Raw genomic sequence first — 22,672 nt, forward strand, 5'->3', positions numbered from 1 at the left:
CTGGATGAAGTGTCTAAGAACAACAGAGCGTGGTACACCAGGGATGTTGATGTAGGAGAGATCTTGGTTCACCTTTGAACTTTCAACTGAACAAAAGTAAAGAGAAGAAGAAAGGGATCAGGACATGGCGTACATGAGGACCCAGATAGATCTACTCACGAAGCATATTGTTGCAAATTTTGAAAATGTAAATGATGTAGGACCCCCAAATAGGTATGAAGCAGGATATTGACTTGGACAATGAGGCCAAATACTTGGGAAATCAAGATGGTTTCCGAAATTATAACTCGAGAAACCAAGGATATAATTTTGGAAATATAGGTCGAAACTATTCCAGAGAAAAGCAATATGAAAGGCCAGCAAACAGAGATTAAGGAAACTGGCAGAATAGAAATGGTTACAGGAATGATTGCAGTGGTGTTTATTGCCTCTAGGCAATAGAAATCGTGCAAGTGGTAGTTATAGTGGGTCCAAGCTGGAAGATATGTTGGCTAAGGTACTCTAAAAGGTTGAGTCAATTGATGCATGGGTGAAGGAGATGAAGGGTGATTTCTCCAGTATGAGTTAACTGGTAGACTCTCACATCACCTCCATCAAACAAATAGAGCAACAGTTGGGCAACTTTCAACATCACAGAACCAGAGAAAAAATAGTTCACTACCAAGTGATACTATTCAGAACCCCAAGAAGGATGGACATTGCATGGCTATCGCCACCAGGAGTGCTAAGATTCTTAATGACCCAATTTCTACAGGTACTGAGAGAGGAGGTTGAATCTGAACAGGTAGATGATGTAGAAGATGATCAACTAATAGAGAAACCAGCAGGAGCAAAGGAAAAGAGGGTTGAGGTAACTATGTCGTTACAGCCAATACCAATATTTTACAAGTATTCGAAGTTTTTTATGACATGCCAAATTTTATAGGCGTTTCATCATGAACTTCTTGAAAATTGCACATCCCTTGTGCAAGCTTTTGGAGAAGGAGGTGAAATTTGCTTTTGGTGAGGCATGCCTAAAAGCCTTTGAATGCCTAAAGGAGAAGTTGATTCTGCCCTAGTGATCATTGGCCAAGATTGGGTTGAACCATTTGAGGTAATGTGTGATGCTAGTGGTACTGCCTTAGGAGTTGTGTTGGGGTAAAAGCGCAACAAGATGTTCCAACCGATCTACTATGATAGTAGGTCACTTAGCAGGAACTACTGGCTATGGTATATGCCTTTGAGAAATTCAGGGCCTACTTGTTGGGTACTAGGGTGATAGTCCACACGGATCATGCAGCTCTGAAATATCTCATGGAAAAGAAAGATGCAAATCCAAGATAGATTAGATAGGTGTTACTGCTTCAGGAGTTTGACTTTGAGGTCAAGGATATGAGAGGTTATGAAAACCAGGTGGTTGATTGCCTGTCTAGGTTGGATACTGAAAAGAAAGAAGAACTTGAGCTAGAAATCAATGACTCTTTCCCAGATGAGCAGGTATTAGCTGCAACTTTTGATCTTATTCCTTGGTTTGCTGACTTTGCTAACGTTCTTGTTAGTGATTTGATGCTTGAGGAGCTGACATTTCAGCAAAGGAAGAGGTTCATGCATGATGTGGGTAAGTATTTTTGGGATGAGCCCTATTTGTACAGGGTGTGTGCTAATAATATCATCAGGCGATGCATCCCTGACGCCGAGATGCTACATATTTTAGAGGCTTGTCATCCTCTCCAGTGGGTGGCCATCATGGAGGCGCTCGAACAACACACAAGGTACTTCAGAGTGGGTACTACTGGCCTACAATTCATTAGGATGCAATGAATAAAGTGAAGAGTTATGATGTATGCTAGTGGCAAGGAGCCATCTCTCAGCACCACAAGCTACCAATGACACCAATTCTAAAGGTGTAGCTATTTGATGTGTGGGGAGTTGATTTCATGGGCCCATTTATGAGCTCCTATGGGCAAAAGTATATACTTGTGGCAGTGGACTATGTGTCCAAATGGGTTGAGGTAGTTGCTCTACCTGAGAATGCTAGCAAAAGTGTTGTTGGGTTTCTAAAGAAGAATATATTCTCAAGGTTTGGCACACCTAGAGCTATTATCAGTGATGGCGGTTCCCATTTTTGCAACAAGGTATTTAGTGCTCTTCTGGCTAAATATGAGGTTAAATAGCACAAGGTGGCAACACTTTTGCACCCGCAGACCAGTGGCCAAGTGGAGGTATAAAATAGGGAAATAAAGGCTATTCTGGAAAAAACAGTGAATGCCAACAAGACAGATTGGGTAAGAAAGTTAGATGATGCTCTATGGGCATATCGGACAACTTTCAAGATGCCTATTGGTATGTTTACATATCAATTGGCATTTGGAAAGGCACTCTGACGTTAAAGAAGTTAAACCTGAGTTGGAGTGAAACTGCAAACCTGAGACTGGATCAGATCAATGAGATGGTTGAGTTCCACTTGAGAGCATATGAGAGGTCTGCATTGTACAAGGAAATGATGAAGTTGTATCATGATAAGCATATTGAGAAAAGAACCTTCACTCCTGGTGACTTGGTGTTACTTTTCAACTCCAGACTTTGTATGTCTCCTGGGAAGTTAAGATCCAAATGGTTTGGGCCTTTTACGGTAACTCAGGTATTTCAGTTGGGTGTTATTGAGCTGGAAAATGAAATGGGTTAGAGGTTCAAGGCCAATGGTCAACGAATCAAAGAATACTTGGGTGTTCCAGAAGAAGTGAAAATAGTGGAGGAATGTAAGCTTGATGAAGTCTGAGTAATCAAGTAACCTGCGTTGCACCGTGACATTAAATTGTGCGCTGCTTGGGAGGGCAACCCAAGATTGTAATTGTAATATGTAGTTTACGTCTTATCATTTTTCTTTGTTTCTATAGTTGCTGGGTGTTGATGTGTGCAGGAAGGACTTGGACTAAAAATTGCAGAACTAGGTGTAGGAAGCCCTTCACGGGCAGTCCCACAGGATGTGGTCCCCTTCATGGGTAACTTCACGGCCCGTCACAATCACCTACCTAATATGGGAGCTACTGGAAATTGGTTCACAAAAGGGTTCACGATCCATCAGACTTTGTACGAACCGTCTAGCCTCTCGTGAACCTCAGGTAAGTTATACCTTGTCTATTCATATTCACGAACCCCTCTACGGACCGTGGGGCTCTTCACGGGTAACTTCACGGTCCATCGTCCGCTACCCTGCATTAATTAGTAACCCGACCCGCGCTTGAACCAAAGTTGAAACAATACGTTTATATGCTTCCTAAGCGCCAAGGGTCAAGTTTTTACCCTCATCTCTCATCTATAACGGTTCCTAAGGCATAAAATAAAAATTCGTAATCTCTAAAACTTTCCAATTTCATCAACGATTCCAAACCCTAGTGTTTTATTGTCAAGAAATTGAAGTGCCATTCATCTCTCTTCTTCTTGGGCGAGAATTTTGATCCTATTCAAAGTAAGTTTGCTATTAACTTGTTATAAGCTTGAACTTATCAATAAACAAGTTAGAGCTACTATGATTTTGTTGAATTTGAGAATTAATTTTTTATAAATGATTATTGATGATACCTAATAGTGGTAGGTCAGTTGAACTTGGTAGTTTTCATTTATAGGTCAGTTGAAATTGGTAGTTTTCATATGTGGGTTTGTTGAAATTGTGTGGAACTGGTTGTTGATGTATGTGTATGAGGGATTTTTGAGTAATTAATGTTGCATGATGATATTAGTGTGTGTTTGAGTCTTGAGTCTCATGTGGAATTTGCCGATAAAATTGTGAAATTGAGAAATTGCAATCATTGGCATGTGAATATGATAGTATTAGGGATTTCGTGTTAATTTATGTAGTGCTTGGTAAAGTGTTCGTAAGTTAGGGAGTACATGTGATACGTTGTCTCGTAATGTTTTGATTGTGTGACGGACATGGTTGAATTTGAGCATATGTTGATTGTGGGAGAAAAAGGTCACTGGAGAACTGCTAAGTTTAAGTCCACGATGGGCTTCACGGACCGAGGGGCCAACCACGGGTCGTGAAACCCCTCGTGGACCACACTTAGCAAAAGAGGGGTTACACTAAAGAGGATCACGATGATCTTTATGGACTGTGGTTCACTCCACGGACCGTGAAGTTCGTGATCCATTCCAGTACATTGTCCCACACATTCAATAAGTTAACTTATGTTCACGAGGGTCTTCACGGACCGTGGTACCCACTACGGCCTGCCTTCTTTCCCGCACAAAAAAAACTTTAATTTTCTATTTCTATACTTTTATTTTCTGTTTTTGCATTTCCATTTTGTGGCCCTTCCTAATGATAGATTGGGTGACGTCTTTCTTAAGGCAAGGAGTCACGCTGTAATTACACAGGGAAAGTCTGAGTACCCGATGGTGTATCATTTTACTGATTTGCATACTAATTGATTTTTGTATTTTTAAGGCACTATGGCTCCCCGTAGAAAGTCCACGGCCCCCATATTCCTCACCCACGTCTTCTCAATCGGAAAGTGCTAACGCTACAGAGTCTAGTAGTTCTGAGGTCCAGATAAACACTACTATCGAAGACCACCCACCTCAAACTACTAGATCCCATACAGCGAGAGCCATTCTCCATAACACTCCTTCCAGTCTGAAAAAGAAGGTGGTAGTTCCGAAAGCGGTGAGGAATTGGGTAGCAAATTGGTAGCGGAGAAGGATCTGGTAGCGGTTCTGGGAGAGGCTCAGGTAGCAAGGAGGAGTCTGTTAGCGGCCCTAAGGAGGACATATTTGTACCCTCACCTCCAGTAAGAACAGGAGCTGACACTGGAGCACCGGAAGAGGCAGGGTGCCGAAGAAGAGGATAATGATGTTACATCAGATGATACGATGGTCCAATATGTTCATCTCCATGAATTCGATCATGTGGTGTGACAACAACTCATTAGTAGTTTCTAATCTATGTGGACTGTGAACAGGTCTGAAGATTTCTTCAAGAATGGAATCTAAACCAAGTCGGGGAACTTTAAGGATAGAGCAGTCACACTTGAGACTAGGGTAATAGAAGTGGATATTCAAGCTTTCCTAGATATTTACAGAATATTCCAGATACACCAATTTGGGATGGATGACAAATTCACCTGGGAAATTCTCCCGCCACCTTACATGTGAATTTTATGCTTCTTATGCAACCACATTAATGAACTTTGTTGTAGATACGAAAACTACTAAGCGGGGCAAAAGACTTTTGCCAGTACATGGGGACCTCTCAACTCTATAGTGGTTCGAGGCAGATCGGTGGATATTTCTGAAGCCACCATCTACAGAATGCTACATGGGCCGGAGTTTACAACACCAATTTTAGTTGGCCTTTTTGAAGGCAAACAGCATGATGTGACGAGTGAGACTAAAATGGCAGACCTAACGTCAAGAGAACGGATCATACGGTGGATTGCGGGATTGATTGCTTCTGTGGGGAAAAATGCACCATAGGTGGCAGATGCATAGATGCTGATCACTAAAGCGTCACTGTCATTCCCGACTAAGGTATGGTGGGCCATTGTTCATGCACAGCTGAGACCCACAGGAAATGATAACACTTTGTCGCCAGCCTTTGCATCACTGGTGGCATGCTTCATGGCTGGTTACCTAGTCAATGTAGGTCGTATCATCGCCATATAAATATGGGACAGAGCATTAAATGAGAAAGATGGGTTACTATTTCCCTATCTGATAGGGAAACTATGTCTACAAGCCAACATTCTTCTGAATAGGTTAGTAGACAGATGGATTGAGGCAAATCGGGTCACCATGGTATCCAAAATTAAAGATGTTGCAAATCATCTATTCGGTGCAAAATCTGTAGCGGTGGGAACATTAGCTGGTGTACCCCATGTATCCATCGACATTCCACATGCTGATCGAGGTCCAGAACAAGGTGAATTATCGTAACCATCTGTAGGGATACCACCATCATCAGCTCCAACCTTACAGGTTACATGTACTTTTGTTACTATCCCTACTGCTATATTTGAAAGGTTGGTTGCAGATCAGAGGCAAACTCAAACCATAATGGATCATATTGTGGTCAAACTACCCCATATAGTTCAGCGGGATGTGTTAGCTGCAGAGAAGATAATTAAAGATGAGATGCGAAGAGAATTGGCAGTACTCAAGGATATGATGGACGGCCTAGAGGTCCATGTCCAAAATCAGTTACAAGTTGTCGGTTCAGTAAATGCGGAGGAGTTGAAGATAAAAGTTAGTTGAAATGAAAGCTAAAATTGCTAAGTTGGTGGAGAAGCCAATCATTATGCCTCCTCTAGTGGTCCCGGAGTCCTTGCTGAGCTTATTCACTGAACGCCCTAACACTCAAACAGTTGATGACTTCAGAGGTGAGGTGCCTAAACATAAATCCGGAAAGAGAAAGCATAAAACTGGAGTGACTGTTGAGGAGCTGCCAACTGACTTATCCAAAGAAGAAAGAAGACAACAAAAGAAAGCCCGCAAGGCTTCAAAGAAAAAGGCAAGAGAAGAAGAAGCACTTGCGCAACAACAGCGAGATGTGATATTAGCTGGCGCTTCTGGTAGCGGAGTGCATGTCCCGGTTAGTGATAGCAGTCTGATCCAGAGCTGGATTCTGAGAGTGCACCCATTGATAAGGGTGTCGACGCTGACCCGACTACCAGCGCCTAGTGCGCTATAGGTATGACCCTTCCTCACAGCCCTGTATTATTTTGCTTTATTGACTTTGAGGGCAAAGTCCTTTTGTTTGGGGAAAGGGTGGTGAGCAACCTACCATTTTAGCTGGTAGAATGAATGGAGGTTGACTCTGTGTTTATTTGATAAAATGTTTTTGTGTTGTGAAGTGTTTGTGGAGTTTTTGTAAAGTTTTTGTGTGTTGGGTTAAGCAGCAGCTAGTCTGTTTGAAATGATGACCTTGATCTGAAATTTGATTGTTAGGATCTTTAGATGACATCTTAAGTACTTACATGTTGACCATTGCTAGTCTGAAGAATAAATTGGTGAACCAAGAAACTGAAAATGTAGTCATGTGTCATGTGTGTGTAAGTGTTGCTTGAAGTCTAACGCTAGGAGCAGAAACTAGAACTTGCTCGAGTAGTCTTGCTAAAATTTGAGGATAACTGGATAGGAAAGGATTAGTAGGCCATTTTTGCTAAGCCATTGAAAAGCCAAAAATAAAACAACCAAATAAAAAACATATCACTTGAACCTGATTTGTGCGTGAAAACCAATTTTGTTCTTACCCATTAAATATCATATCCTTGGGTCTCCGAAGATAAAATGACACAACTCAAGCCAAAATCCTAAGGTGAGGGTGATTACAACCCGAGCAGAAAGGAAAAGTGAAAAAAAAGGTTCACTCAGTTAGCTGAAAGCACAAGATGTGCAATAAAAAAAAGGCTAAAGTATTCATTATCCCCCCTGAACTTGAAGCTTTTTATTCGGTGTATACCTAAATTATATTCCGTTTTAATTACCCCCCCCCCGAACTTGTTTATTCCTCATCACGTACACCATTTTTGTCCACCTGCTCCTATTGTGACTACACGCACGATAACTGGCAAAAGTGGTGATGTGGATTTCCACCTGGATAAATAACAGTCACCTAGATAAATTAATATGGCAAAAAATAAATATCAAAAGGGTACAAAATCGGAAATTCCATTCTCTTTTTTACCATCTAAAATCGAAGAAAAGAAAGAAGAACGAGATAAACAAATAAAGAGCTAACTTTCTTTATTATTATGTAAGATTAGAAGGTGTAAAATGAATCGGCGCAGAAGCTGCTACAATTGCTTTAGCGGGAGCTGCTGCCGGTATTAGAAATGTTTTCAGTTCGTTAATTCTGTTGCGAGAAATCAGTCATTTTTTAAAAGTTATTTTTGAATAAGGGCTGATTTCGTGGAACTCCTTCTGGATTTGGGTTTTTCTAGACGTAAAGTTGGTCAATTAAAATTTCAAATTTGTCTGAAATTCTTACCAAGTAAGTGTTAATCTTTGTTTCCTTTACTTTTCATTTACATTTTGCCCTATTTTTTGTTTAAAATATGCCAAATATTAAAGAAAAATGGAGATTTTACGTTTTTTTACCGTTGCAGCTTTATGATATGGCAAAAAATCACTTCCTCACACGCCTAGTAGAGTGTGTTGTCAATTTCTACGCCAGGTGGACAATAAAACTGTACGTGATGGAGGAATAAACAAGTTCAGGGGGGTAATTAAAACGAAATATAGTTTAGGTGTACACCGAATAAAAATCTTCAAGTTCAGGGGGCTAATGAATACTTTAGCCTAAAAAGAAATAATGGCTTCTGGGATGTATTGAAATGAAGAAAAAAAGGAAATTGCTCAGAAAGAGTTGTGTGCGAACGAAACTTTGGAGAACCAAGGTACTAGTCACTCACAAACCCAAATATACATTCCCTAGTCTGAGCCTATGTTACAAACCGATAAAGTCCTAGAGTAATCATATTCTGGTTGTTTGAAAGATAGAGCGTAGAAAGAAAGGGCAAGTCTATGGTCTTTTGTTGTTAGTGTTAGAAGTTCTTTGAGAGTGTGAGCGTAGAACTTAGTCCCAATTATCATGAGTGAGGGACTTTTTTGGTGTGAGGACAGAGTGATTGCATTTGATAGTTAGATTGTGTTAGTTGATTATACACAGGAATAAGCGTGGTCGACTGTGAGTAATGAGATGTCATATATTGATCCTTGCATGTTAGAATGATTGTTTTGGATACAAATTGTGTTTGAGATGGTTGCTGCACAGTTTCAAAAAGATTTTGAATGTTTGACTGCTAAATGTGTTGTTTTTCTCATCACTTGAGGACAAGTAATGGTTCTAAGTTGAGGGTGTTGATGTGCCGCGAAATCTTGGCACATTTGATGCTTGAAAACTAAGGATTAACACTAGAATCGAGTGTATTTATGTGGATATGATGTGTTTGGTAGTGTTTGTATAGGTAAAACATGTGGACATGAAAGAGGAAAGAAAAGAAGAAAATGTAGTGAAAGTGAATTGAAACAAGTAAAGACCACAGATGGGTTCACGGACCGTGGTCTTCACTACTGATCGTGAAGTTGGTCGTGAATACCTTTCCAGTGAGCAGACTTTGAGAAGATCAATTGTGGCAATACCAAGTAAAGACCATGGACGACCTCACGGATCATGGTCCTCACAACAATGCGTAAAAGTGCTTGTGAAGCTGATCCAGTGAATAGGTATCAAAAAGATGAAGATTGAATTGGCCAAGTAAAGACCACGGGCACCTATACGGACCGTGGTCGTTGTCATGATCCATGGTTGTGATCGTGGAGTGGATCCATGGTTTAGGTCGTGAAAATATGCAGTCTAGTGTTGACCAAGTGAAGACCACGGAAGGCCTCATGGGTTCGTGGTCCTCATCACAGTCTGTGGTGGTGATCGTGAAGAAGATCCGGTATACGGGCATTGAAGACTCACATTTTGTTTGGGCCAAGTATAGATCATGGCAGACTTCACAGATCGTGAAGCCCTTGACGGTCCGTCATATTGCCCGTGAAGTTGCCTGACAGTTCAATCCTACTTCGAGTAGGATTCTTTTTAGACACTTTATTTAAATAAATTAGGTCATTTTTAGTTTTTATCTCATCATATCTGGAACGAGCGACTTAGTTTTGAATACTTTTGACTTTGGTTTTTATTGATTAACATTGAATCGATCTCGGAAGTTGGATTTTGATTTTTTGAATATCATTCGTTCAATGAATTTGCAGATTTTCGTAAGTAAATTTTCTTAATGTTTTCATTACTAATCTTTGTTCATTTAGTGGAAGTCATGAGTGGCTAAACACCACAACTGGGGTTGTGGGAACTATGATAGAAATCTAATTGTGAATTCGTAAAATGAGTAGAAGGTGAATTATATTTGCAATATTTAACTCGACTTTCAGTATTCATTTGTTCCAATGAGTGCACATATTAGAGTCAGCCTGTGTCTATTGATTGTTCGAGAGAAAAGAGATAAATGGGAAAAAGCAGAGTTAATCTAAAGGTTGAGTTCGAGAGAAGAGAACTTTAACATCATTGTATGTGAGGGTGGAATTTGTTAACACTCCAAGACCAAGAGGAATTGAGTGAAAATTATCTAACTAGACTGAGAAATGTTGGATATAGTCAACTCGCCTATAAATTGCAAAGCCTACAATGCCTAAAGCGCAGCTACGGATGAACAATGGATGTAATATCATGGGAAACACAACCCTAGTTTTATTTATTTATCGAAACAACCTTAGAATCAGTACTCTGTTAATTGTTAACTCGGATCTTGTTTAACAATCTTAGTTACTAGAACTTTACAACTAAACCCAATTTACATTCCGTAATTGTTTTCTTTAGGAAATAATAACAACATTTGGGTAAACGCGACAATGTAATCATTTCTGTAAAGAAGTTCTCTGTGGGATTGACCTCAACTCACGTTGAATTTTATAAATTGACTTCGACCGTTTATACTTCTTAATTGAAGTGTAAGTTTGGACGTATCACGTCCCCTTCCATTGTCACCTCCACTTGTTGGAACTACACCCTTAATTTGCTGTTGCATCTGATTACATGCATGTCTGAGAGGGCATTCCCTCTTAAAATGACCCAGATCACCATAATGGAAGCATCCTCGGTCATAAGAGGGACTGCTGGTGGAAGAATAAGAAACTTCATGACCTCTAGAAGCTGAAAACCCCTGAAGGACCACTTGTAGAAGCTGGAAAGACTGACTGAATAGGATGAGCCGAATAAATCTGCTGATCAAGATCTCTATAGTAAGACCACTGAAGTTACCTATAGTCTTAAACTTCTTAACTAATACCTTAGTTTGCCCAACCTACCCGACCCCTCCATTTTCTTTACATAATCAGTCACCTCATTAAAACTCTTCCCTACATATTTCATGTGAATAGATATAACTTGTAACTTAGTCTTCAGGCCTTTAACAAACAGACGAATCCTCTCCTCCCCAGTGCCCAATAGTTGGGTAGCATAGCGAGATAATGCATGGAATTTAGCCTCGTAGGATGCAACAGACATGCTACCATGTTTAAGGACTAGAAACTCACCCTTTGTGCTATCCCTGAGAGCACGGGCAGGGGCGGCTCAAACCCGTTGGTGGCCTAAGACCAAAATCAAATTAGAGGCCTTAAAAAAAAATTAAAGATTAAAAATTTAAAATATAAACTATCGTCCTTCGGATGGCTCAGTTGGTTTGGAGGGTGGTTATCCACACGGATGACCCGGGATCGATCCCCCCTCAATGCCTTATGAGTCGAGTCTGTCGCATAGGGCTTGCCTAGTGCGGTTTACATCTCCTATATGGTTTGCAGGCTATTACACAGTGGGGGATTTACCCAATGCGCACAGAGTGCTCACCCGAAGGGCAAAGACTGTGACAGAGGTTGTAGCGGCTGCGGGTTATCAATAGAACAAGTAAATTCTTAAATTTTGAATAAAAGAGATAGAAAAAATAGAAGATAGGAAGAGAGGAGGATAGAATATATAAAATTAAAATTAAAAAAAGAACAAGGTAAAAAAAAAAAAGATAACTTGTACATTAAAAAAAAAAAGTACACAACTTTTTATTGAAAAGGTAAAATGTAATTGTCATATCTATCATTTCATTAATGTTGTTTGCATTTATTGTCTTAGTTCTATTTTTTTTTTTTTTTAGTTTAATCCTACCTAATTAACTAAAAAATGGGGCCCCTAAAATTAGGGGCCTAAGGCCAATGACTTTTTTTTAACCTTTCTCAGCCGCCCCTGAGCACGGGGTACATATTTCTCTAGAAACAGTCCATGAAACAGTGCCCAAGTCATCGGAGGCCACCACTGCTTAGCATCACCTTGTAGCTGAGTAACAAACTCTACTTCATGTTGGTGCACAATACCCAACTTATGCAATCTCCCATAACAATTTAGAATTAAACTCAAACACATCCTCATTCTCTGTACCATGAAACTAGCTACTGGAATTCCCTGTACCTTGTAACTAGTTAACCAACTAAAACTAGGATTTATTCAATGATTAAAGCAATAAAATAAAGTTACTACAGTTTAAATGTATAATTCTAACTGGTCCAAGTCTATCTCCTCTGTTGATACTGGAAAATTTTATCTTATGGAGACTGATATTTTTTCCTCTTTCTTAATTAAATCCACTAAATTTTGGAAAAATCAATCAAACAGAATAAAAGAGTTAAATATGAAGTATATAACATAGAAGTCGACCATAAAATTCAAATTATAACCTAAATAAATGAAGATTACATCATTTTCTTAATCTAAACAAATTAATTTCTTAACAAAAGTCGAAAATTAAAATCTTATAGCAATTGTCAATTTGTTACTTATATACAATTGCCAAATATACCACTTACAATTTTGGATTTCAACAAAATCACAAAGAGAATAAAACAAAAGAAAAACCAGTCCCACATGCAAACGGTTTGGTCCATATTCATGTCATATGGGACTATAGTCTAAATAAAGAAAAAAAACTTTACAAAATCCAAAATTTCTTTCAACTCTTAGTAGTTATTAAACATATATGCAAAAAGAAGCTCATTCCAAACATCAGGTACTCCAGGAAGACACCAATGTATACAATCAGCATAACTACTTGGATTTGCAATTTGTTCTTCAGTAAGAGAATCCCATTGTTTTCTATAGATAGAAGGGTGGCCTTCTTTTCTATACTCTGATAGTTGTGTTATGTTGAGTAAATGAACATTTAATCCTCTATGTTTGAGTTCATCCATAGTTGATTCAACTATTTTCATCATCTTTGGATCTGATCCATTTCCTTGGTATCCCTCTTCTTGTATTATTTCCTTTTCACTATAACAATTTTCCCCTTTTGCTTTACCCCATTCTTCAGCCCTGTTGATTGATATAAAGAAATTAAAGGACTTGTGTTGTTGATTCAACGTTGGTGGGGATAATGAACGACCCTTTGATCTATGAGTGAGGGTGTTTCAATAAGTTTATAAGTCAGTCAAACCAGCTTATAATATAGATATAATAAGATACTATACCTTTAAGCTTATACTTCACATGTTTCAATTTGTTTGTCAAATTTTGACTTGAATCGAAGTTTAAGAAAGTAAAGAAGACGTTTAAACCTTATGATCATAAACTTAAAATATATAGAATGTATAAAAATATTATTTTAATCTTATGGTCATAAAAATATTATATGGAAAAGTAATATTGAAGAGTTGTCAAACATAAAAAGAGATATTCTTTTGAACCAGACTAAAGGAACGTAGGACATACAAACTGAAAGTGGGAGAATAGTACTTTTGAAATAACTTAAAGGTGGTGGTTCCTTTAAAGTAAGAGATAGTTTTCCATAAAGAGTTAAGAAAATGTTAGTAAGAATAGTTTAGTTAATTTTTTAAAACTAACTTAATTTTTAAATGAGGACCACAAGTCTCACTTAAACATTCTTAGACACAAATTTCTCAAATGGTTACTCAATTAAATAGTTAATATTTTCGAAAGTCATTTTTTTTAATTGTTATAGAAAACTGAAATCAAGAAGAAAACAAACTTTCTGAGATAATAAATATTAGTTGAGTGACCGTATAACAATCAAGCCAATACAAAACCATACAATTTGTGGTTTCATACTTGACATTTGTAACTAATTATCTTTCACTCGATAGAAAAAGTAAAACTAATAGTGTTTCGAGATTACCTTTCATGAACTGGTGACATGCTCATGAAGAACAATTGGGTTTTGGTGCGATTGACATGAATTTCCAACCAATCAGCCCAAGCCTTTAAAGCCATTTCGTAGCTCCGTAACATTTTTACTTCTTTGTAAATTCCATCTGACCTCTCAAATGAACCCCACCTAAGATGAATAATAGTAATACATAATTATAAAATGGCATCAAATTTTTACAACACATAACTTGATGATATATAAAATTACATTTAGGGGTCATTTGGTAGTTGTCTAAGAGAAATATTATACTTGTATAAGATCATGTGAAACTAATATCATATTTGATAGATGGTTATAAGGACTATGTATAAAATTTAGTATGGTATTTTGGTTTGCGCTTTAAAAACTTTCATAACTAATAATCTAATATGTATAAGTTTAATTAAGTTTGGGCTAAGGTCGTTACGCTTTTGTCACCTCTTGGCAAAGTAGGCTAATAAGCAAGCCCTCTCCTGTCGCCCCTCTCCTTACAGTCAAGTGGATGAACACCCTGAAGGAGCTTAGCTTCTTAAAGGTTTCTTAATAAAGAAAACTTTTTTGTAAGAAAGCAAGCCTTTTAGCGAGAGAACCAATATATAACTTTATGCAGAATAGAAGTTGAAATAACTGATACATAAATAACTAAACTTTGCATACAATAATACTCCACATAAATTTCCTCATAAGTACTACTCCTTCATATACATGCATAACTCTAGTCAGCTGCGTACCATTATTATCAATATATAATGGTTGGTATAAGTTTTGAATAATACTAGTATATATATTATACTCACAAGACTTTGATATGGGGGCGTCTCCACCAAAGGTAAGTATTGAAGACAATAAAATCAGCATTAGTCCAACGACTACCATGTTTTTCAATGGAATTGGCTCTAACAATTCTCTCAGGGAGACGATGGTGCACTGGGTCATCTGAGTTTGATTCCACCAACAATGGCTCCCAGTAGAATTCTATTGTTGCATTATAATCCTGCATTTCCATTACAAATGTTAAAGATTTTTACATTATGATCAATATATTTTGCATTATTTTATTTAGCTAGTTTTATGTTTGCTTAATTTTTCTAATTGTGGATGGTCACCTTAATAGGACTTGCAAATGGGGTGTTGGATTGAATATGAACGAGTTGAAAATAAGTTCAATAAAAATGGATAAAATATTTGACTTGTCTCTTTTAATTTAAATATAGATTAAAAAAATGGAATAATGATCAACAAATAATATAAATATTCACATTATTCATAATTTCAATAATAGTCAAGCTAAAAAGAAAAATAATCTGAGACTCTCATAAAATAATACTGTACTTATTATTCATCTGGATATACATTTTTCAAAAGTCAGATATCCAACTCATGTCATTTTAAAACCATTTTGTCAGCCTCGTCATTTAGTTGTCTTTTCTATGTTCCAGTAGTGTAAGAAATTATTTTTATCTCAGCGATTTTAATTTGTTTATCCAGTTATGATCCGACAAGAATTTTATAAAATAAAAGAAGAATTGAATCTTGCAATTTCAAAATAAAGATATGTATAATGTACAAAAATATTTTTAATCTTGTGATTTTAAACATGTAATATGAAAAGTTAGAATTAAAATATTACCAAAACTTAGATTGATAACCACGCATAAAACAGTTGTTGATTAGATAATTGTACCTCAAATTAAGACAATATTCCAAGTTTACTTTGCAGCAAAGCTAAGCCAACTATGACATCTGACTATTAGAAACTATCTTTGTCTTCTCGAACTCTATGATTGGACTTCCATCCTAATTTAATCAGTAAGCTTTTTATATCCTAAACTTTGAAAAATTAAGGTTAAACATATATTGCTCTAACAGAATTGTTAAGACCATAAATAGTTTAACATATGACACAAAAAATTTATAGGACAAACGAATTAAGTCTTAATCTTGTTTCTTTTTTGGGCTAAACATTAAGATTATTTATGTAATTGGCTAATAAATTTCTACTTTTATCCCTTGGTGGACTAGGATGTTGACTCCTGACAGCAAAAAGGATGCTATTGATCAACTACCAAAAATATATGAAATATAATTAATTCTTTTTGTCTCAATTTATGTGATGCATTTTTATTTTATTTTTAGTGTGTTTCGAAAAAAAATGTCACATTTTTAATAATTAAAGACAATCCAACTTTAAAAAATTTCTTTTACATTTAATAAAATGATTTCTGATCACACAAATATCTAAGATTTGTTTTAGATCACAAATTTCAAATATTTTCCTTTTTTTTAATCATGTGTCAAGTCAAAGTTGCAAATTTGGGCAGTTGTTTTGTAGTTAAGAATTAGAGAATAATGAAATGTAATTGTTTTGACTTACTTTGACTTGGAAAATGATCAATGAAGTATTGTATCGGTAATGCATTGATTTAAGGGAAGAATCATGAACTGCTGTATCTATCAAGCAAACCATTGAAACCCATTGGCCTCTGTTAAGAGAATCTCCCACGAACACAAGTCTTTTATTCCTCAATTTCTCCAATAATGTTGTCGCGTTGAACCTTTTTTAACACCAAAAACATTCCACCCAAAGCTCAAATATACTATATCCAAAAATAACAAAGAAGAAGAATTAACCTATATAAATAGTTGCTCACCCAACCATTTAAACTAAAAATAGCCGACAAATGTATAATATATGTATAATCAGTACATAATTCACGTATACTATTAAGAAAAGTAAACCATGAATCTGATTGGCTATTTTGTGAAAAAATCCCAAAAAGAATACACATCATGGTCACTTGCATATATATTTCAATGAGACAAAACTAAACATAAGAACAAAACTATAGCTAAACTCTTTTATAGAAGTCATAGTTACAATCTTAGTGCCACTCCCATGTGTTTTCCCTATTTATCAACTATTTTAATTGCTTTTATACCCTAAAAATATGTATAAAAACTTGTACACTGTCAATCCCTATACATTAACTATCATAACCATAAAGAGAGTGAATAGTAACATGGATAATAAGACATGTTACCTGTAATAATTTTGTTCCGACTTGTCAACCTATCATAACCCTCCTTTATTTATCTTACATACATGTTATACTATGTCAAACTCGCATAGGCAAATTATATAATACTAACATGTAAAAAAAAGTCTTTTTTTATCATGCATAACATAATAATTGAAACATAAAGGGAAAAAAAAAAACCTTGGAATATCACATTGATGAGGTTGCCACCTCCAATGTTGGTAATTCAAGTCTTTTCTTCCAAACTTTTGACAAGCTAATTGATCAGACATGAACTTACAATCTTGTTCTTTGTATAGTGGATACGACTCGTTATCAAAAACCCACTTCCCAGAAAACAAATTACACTTATTATTTGAAGAAGAATACGTTAAGGACTCCTCATTTTCCTTTCCCATACTTGAATTACTATTACTATTACTATTATCTTCAAACAATAATTTGCCACTCTCACCAGTCAAGTAAACTACTCCGGCTACGAGGGAGACGATTAAAACAACAATAAGGGAATGAAAACTACATTTGATATCCCAAATGGGAGCACTTGATGTTGATGGAACAGAAACTAGTAATTGGTGACTTTTAGCCATATGAAGTTATACTAATTTTTTGTTCTTCAATATCATTGTGATGGAGGAGTCTATATATGTATGTTTATTGGTGGTTTTTATATGATATATAGTAAATTATTTATTTTTTTAGGATTAGTGCGTTTGGTGAGAAAGGACTTTCAAGGTTTGTTAAATGTTATAAACAATATGGGATATGGAGTAAGTGGAACTACATTCTTGGTAGTTCAGCTAAAACAAGATGGTCAAGTTACTTCAAAGTCATGCTTTTGCCAAATTTACTATATTGCCCATCTAATTAATTATTTATTAGATTAAAAATTCACAATTTCAAGAAAATTAGGATATGGAATTCATAATAGTGGGCATAAAACAACAAAAATAATACACCATCTCTCTCCATTTATATAACGATTTTCACTTTTCGAGAGTCAAATAGTCTTGTTTTGATCGTAATTTCAAGCATGAAATCTTTAATTTTTTGAAACAAAATTTATATATTCGGAAACTATGTAAAAAATAGTATAAGTCACAACGATTGTCAATTTAAAATATTTTTAAAATTTACAATCAAAGATAGACTTGTTTGAATGTCGAAGAAATCTAAAAGGTGCCACATAAATTGAGACGAAGAGAATAATAATAATAAAAAAAGTAGTGTTTATAAAACAAAAAAGGGTGATCAAGGTTCGGGGGCAAAGCTAGTGAGGTGACTATGGATTCGATCAAATTGAATAACTTTTGTTCAAATTTTGAATTTTTAGAAGAAATTCATTAAATATGAACCATTATTAATTTAAAATCCAATAAGTTGAAAGAAATAATTTTTTGAACCCACAAACTTTAAATTTCAACTCGGCTAATCAGGTTGTGTCCTCCTAATCAAACCAAGTGATTAGCTCAACAGTTACGGGTGTACAATTATATGCATTATGAGTAGCAAATCCTCAAGTTTATCCAAAAAGAGAAAAGAAAGAATATCCTAAAGTTCAAAGCAGTAGAGATTTCTTTCTATTTTTAGATTACTGGAATATCATTTTATTTCCATATATAGAATATTGTTTGTTATTTGGTCCCTTATTTAGGAAGTTTCATCATAGCAACGAAAAGTAATCTTAAAACTTGAAATGTGGCATCGTTAAATATGAAAAAGAAGAAGTTCTTTAATAGCGAATGCTTCGATGTAAAGATTGGTTCATCATTTTTTCAATCGAGTCAATATTCATTAGTTTTTTTAAAAAAAATATATATTTGAAAATTGAACATAAGAATTTTAAATATAGCTTGAAGTTGTTTTTGAAATTTGAAAAAACTCAGAACCCTATTTTTACTTCTTTTTTACTTTGAGTACTATATTATTCTTTTTCAAATTTTACCCTAATAGTAATATTTTACTCCATTTTCCCTCGTGGCGTTCTTTCTAATTCTCACTCTCAACCAACTGATGAATTCAATTGAATTTAAATCATAATTCATTATGTTTTTAAAAAAAATTATAATTGCATATTTGAGTATGTTTTTGGTTACTCTTTAGCTACTGAAACTCGATGGCATCAGTTAAGTGATCGTGCTACTAAATGTACACAATTGTGTCAAAAAAATTTGAATTAGATAATTCTACTTTGAAATCTAATGATATTTTACGTAGCAGTCCAAAAGGTTGGTTTACTTTTGGGCTAGCTAGCTCCTTTTATAAGTTGTTTTTACCGATAAAATAAAGATAATGTTACATATCTTTTTTACATGTTAGACATAATAAAACTCTTATTTTTACTTCAAAGGTGATAGACGCCTAGTTGGGTGGGAGGTAGGGGAAGTAATACACTTACTCTTTTTGGTTTAAGATAAGGTAAAGTATGATTTGTAATATTGTTCTAATTAAAATAATCATTGGAAGATGACATGAAAATTAGTGCCAAAATTAGAGGGCTGTTTTAGGTATAGAAAACCAAATTAGAATGGTCTACCATGATTCTATTATTGATTGTTAATGAATGAACGATTTGGATGGCATATTAGGTAAGGAGTAGTTAATATCTCTAAATCCAGATTAGTGATGACATGAAGGCTCCCTTTGACCATAATTAATTTTCTTTATTACTCCCTCTCTTCCGTTCTTAAATACTTGTCACATTTTTTATTTTTACGCCACTTAGACATATACTTAATTGTTTCTATGTTTCTAAAATAAAAAATATATTTTTAATAACAATGACAAGTATTTAGAAACGAAGCAGTATTACCCTACCCCTATTCCATCACTATACCCTTCGATCTCTACAAAAAGGAATATACAAATATATGAGTAACTGTCTACCGTACATGGAAAGTACCTATATGTGTATATATAAAAATAATTAATGAAGCTCATAAATCATGTGTAAGGGGTCAATTATCTAACATCTGCTTTTTTTTTTCTTTAATTGTCCTTTCAATAAAATATACTCTCTTTGTTTCTAATTACTTGTCCACTTTTGAATTGACATACCTATTAAGAAAATAATAAGTGATATAGTGAGTTTATCATTTTACCCCTATTAATTATGAAGTGGATAAATTAAAAACCTAAGATTTTCAAGAAGTTCTACATTTTTCAAAGTAATTAATTGAGGGTATGATAGGAAAAAAAATTGTCATTTCTTGATTTGTCAAAATGGACAAGTAATTAGGGACAACTAAAAAAGAAAAAGTGGACAAGTAATTAGGAACATAGGGAGTATATGTTTGTAAATTATAGTTTAACATTTTTAACAAAAAAATGGGCAGTTATTGAAATAATTAATTAATTTACCTCTAGCGTCTAGAAAGGAGTTGCACCTAATTATTGTAATTAAATTCGAGATCAAGGTCTCTCTCTCCGTTTTCACCTAATTCTTTTTTCCCATTCTTCAATTTAGGATTACTTAAGTTTAAAATTAAATGTAATATATACTACCTCCGTTCACTTTTAATTGTCATAGTTTCCCTTTTTAGAGTCAAACTATAAAAACTGACTAACATTTTAAGATGTATTTTTTCATTATATTGATATGCAAAAAATTGCAATTTATAATATTTTTCGTATAAATTTTGAATATCTAAATTTTTTTGTTTAAAATATCGAATTAATGTAATCTAATTTAACTTTGAAAATTAGTTAAATTAACTTTCGAAAAACGCAACATGACTAATAAAAATGGATGGAGGAAGTAGTATAAGAGGGATCATGTCTTTGATGAACCAGTTTTAACTTATCAGGGTATATACATGCACATAAACACATGTTTAGGAGGCCAAAAGTATTTTTTTTAAAATCAATAAATAAGGTATTTGGCCAATTTTTAAAGAGAAAATAAGTATTTTTTTCGGAGTATTAAAGCTATTTGAAAAATATTTTTGAGAAAATTTTCCAAAGAATACTTTTTGAAAGCTTGATCAAGCATTAATTATTGTTCAAAATTTTTCAAAATAATTAATCAAACACAAACTACTTCTCAACAAAAGTATTTTTTTTAAAAAAAAAAAAACCACTTATGAAACTATTTTTTAAAATAAGTTGTTTTTTGAAATTTATCCGGATATAATTTGAAGTTAATATCACTTATATTACCATGTACCGCTATGATAATAAAAGTATTAAACTATTTTTGGTTAAACTATAGTAATTGAACTATTACAATTTACAACTTACAACCCATTATCCATTTCAAAAGTAATTTAATTTTATAGCTGTAAAGATAAAGTCACATTGTCACTTGAAATGAAATGAATCGTATTCACTATAATGATGAAAGTCACACAGCTTTAACATCATTACAGTAAGCTTATCTTGATGATGAATTTTGTCATTATAGTAGGTAAGGTTTAGTGACTTTACTTATATAGGAAGTAAAACTCAGATATTAGTGGTTTTATTGTTAATGAATTAAACTTAATACGTTTAATTAGATATGTCAGATCTCTTATATAACACGAGTTCTTTACTTTTAAATTAAAATATGTGGACATAAAACATTATATGCTTTATTGTTACGTAGCATATTATGCCTGACTTTTATTTCCTTCTCTCAAAGTCCTTTATCGTATTACAACTATAAAATAAGTTGTTTTTTGAAATTTATCCGGATATAGTTTGAGGTTAATATCACCTATATTACCATTTACCGCTATGATAATAAAATCATTAAACTATTTTTGGTTAAACTATAGTAATTGAACTATTACAATTTACAACTTACAACCCATTATCCATTTCAAAAGTAATTTAATTTTATAGCTGTAAAGATAAAGTCATATTGTCACTTGAAATGAAATGAATCGTATTCACTATAATGATAAAAGTCACACAGCTTTAACATCATAATAGTAAACTTATCTTGATGATGAGTTTTGTCATTATAGTAGGAAAGGTTTAGTGACTTTACTAATATAGGAAGTAAAACTTAGATATTAGTGGTTTTATTGTTAATGAATTAAACTTAATACGTTCAATTAGATATGTCAGATCTCTTATATAATACGAGTTCTTTTCTTTTAAATTAAAATATGTGGACATAAAACATTATATGCTTTATTGTTACGTAGCATATTATGCCTGACTTTTATTTCCTTCTCTCAAGGTCCTTTATCGTATTGCATGGACTTGTTCCTAAAAAGTCTTTTTGATTGCCTCCATTTCTATTTCTTAAAGCTACAACAATATTTCACCAATTATCAAATTGATTCTGCTAGTTGGCTTTGTTGGTATTGAGGCATAACATTCAAACATTTAATTCATTACTTTATTTTTAGTGAATAAAGTTTGGTAACTATATTTGAGATTAACCTGTAACTTGAGAATACCTTGGAAGCTGTTTTTGTTCAATTCAATCAGAAACATAAACATCTAAGATAATACTTTATTTATTTCAATTTATCTTTTTGATTTTGATTTGACACTGAATTCAAAAAAATAAAGAGAACAATATTTGGATTGTGTGTGGTCCTAAACTAATATATATATAGAGGAATGTACCAAAAAGTCATTTAATCTTATAATTTTAAACATGTAATGTGAAAAATTAGAATTAAAGAGTTACTAGTTACCATAAAAGAAAAAAAAACATTCTTTTTAAAATGGACTAAGAAAAAAAGTAACACAAACAAATTAAAACGAAAGCGAAAACCAAAGGAATACAAATAGTCCATTTATGTGGCTCGATGAAAGGATATGTATTCCACATTATGTTTGGCTAGGGAAAAGAGGAACAAATAACGTGTTAAAAAAGAGTTAATAAACAATATATCAATCTACCAACGTGAGTCGTGGTGCAGTGATGGAACTGCTCCACCCTTAACTAGAGATCTCAGGTTAGAGCTTGGA

At 34.4% G+C, this 22,672-nt stretch overlaps 1 protein-coding gene across 1 annotated transcript; it reads right to left on the reverse strand.

Annotated features, from left to right (window-relative positions):
• Positions 1–12,328: 12,328 nt before the first annotated feature.
• Positions 12,329–17,374, reverse strand: LOC125871002 (protein trichome birefringence-like 34). Its single transcript, XM_049551570.1, has 5 exons — positions 16,943–17,374; positions 16,099–16,279; positions 14,522–14,718; positions 13,713–13,871; positions 12,329–12,892 (listed from the first exon to the last, which is right to left on the reverse strand). Exons 1-5 carry the CDS (start codon positions 17,350–17,352, stop codon positions 12,541–12,543), a joined length of 1,299 nt encoding a protein of 432 aa, XP_049407527.1. The 5' UTR covers positions 17,353–17,374; the 3' UTR covers positions 12,329–12,540.
• Between the last annotated feature and the right edge of the window lie 5,298 nt (positions 17,375–22,672).

This window comes from Solanum stenotomum, chromosome 7 (assembly GCF_019186545.1).
Source record: "Solanum stenotomum isolate F172 chromosome 7, ASM1918654v1, whole genome shotgun sequence".
Classification (NCBI taxonomy): domain Eukaryota; kingdom Viridiplantae; phylum Streptophyta; class Magnoliopsida; order Solanales; family Solanaceae; genus Solanum; species Solanum stenotomum.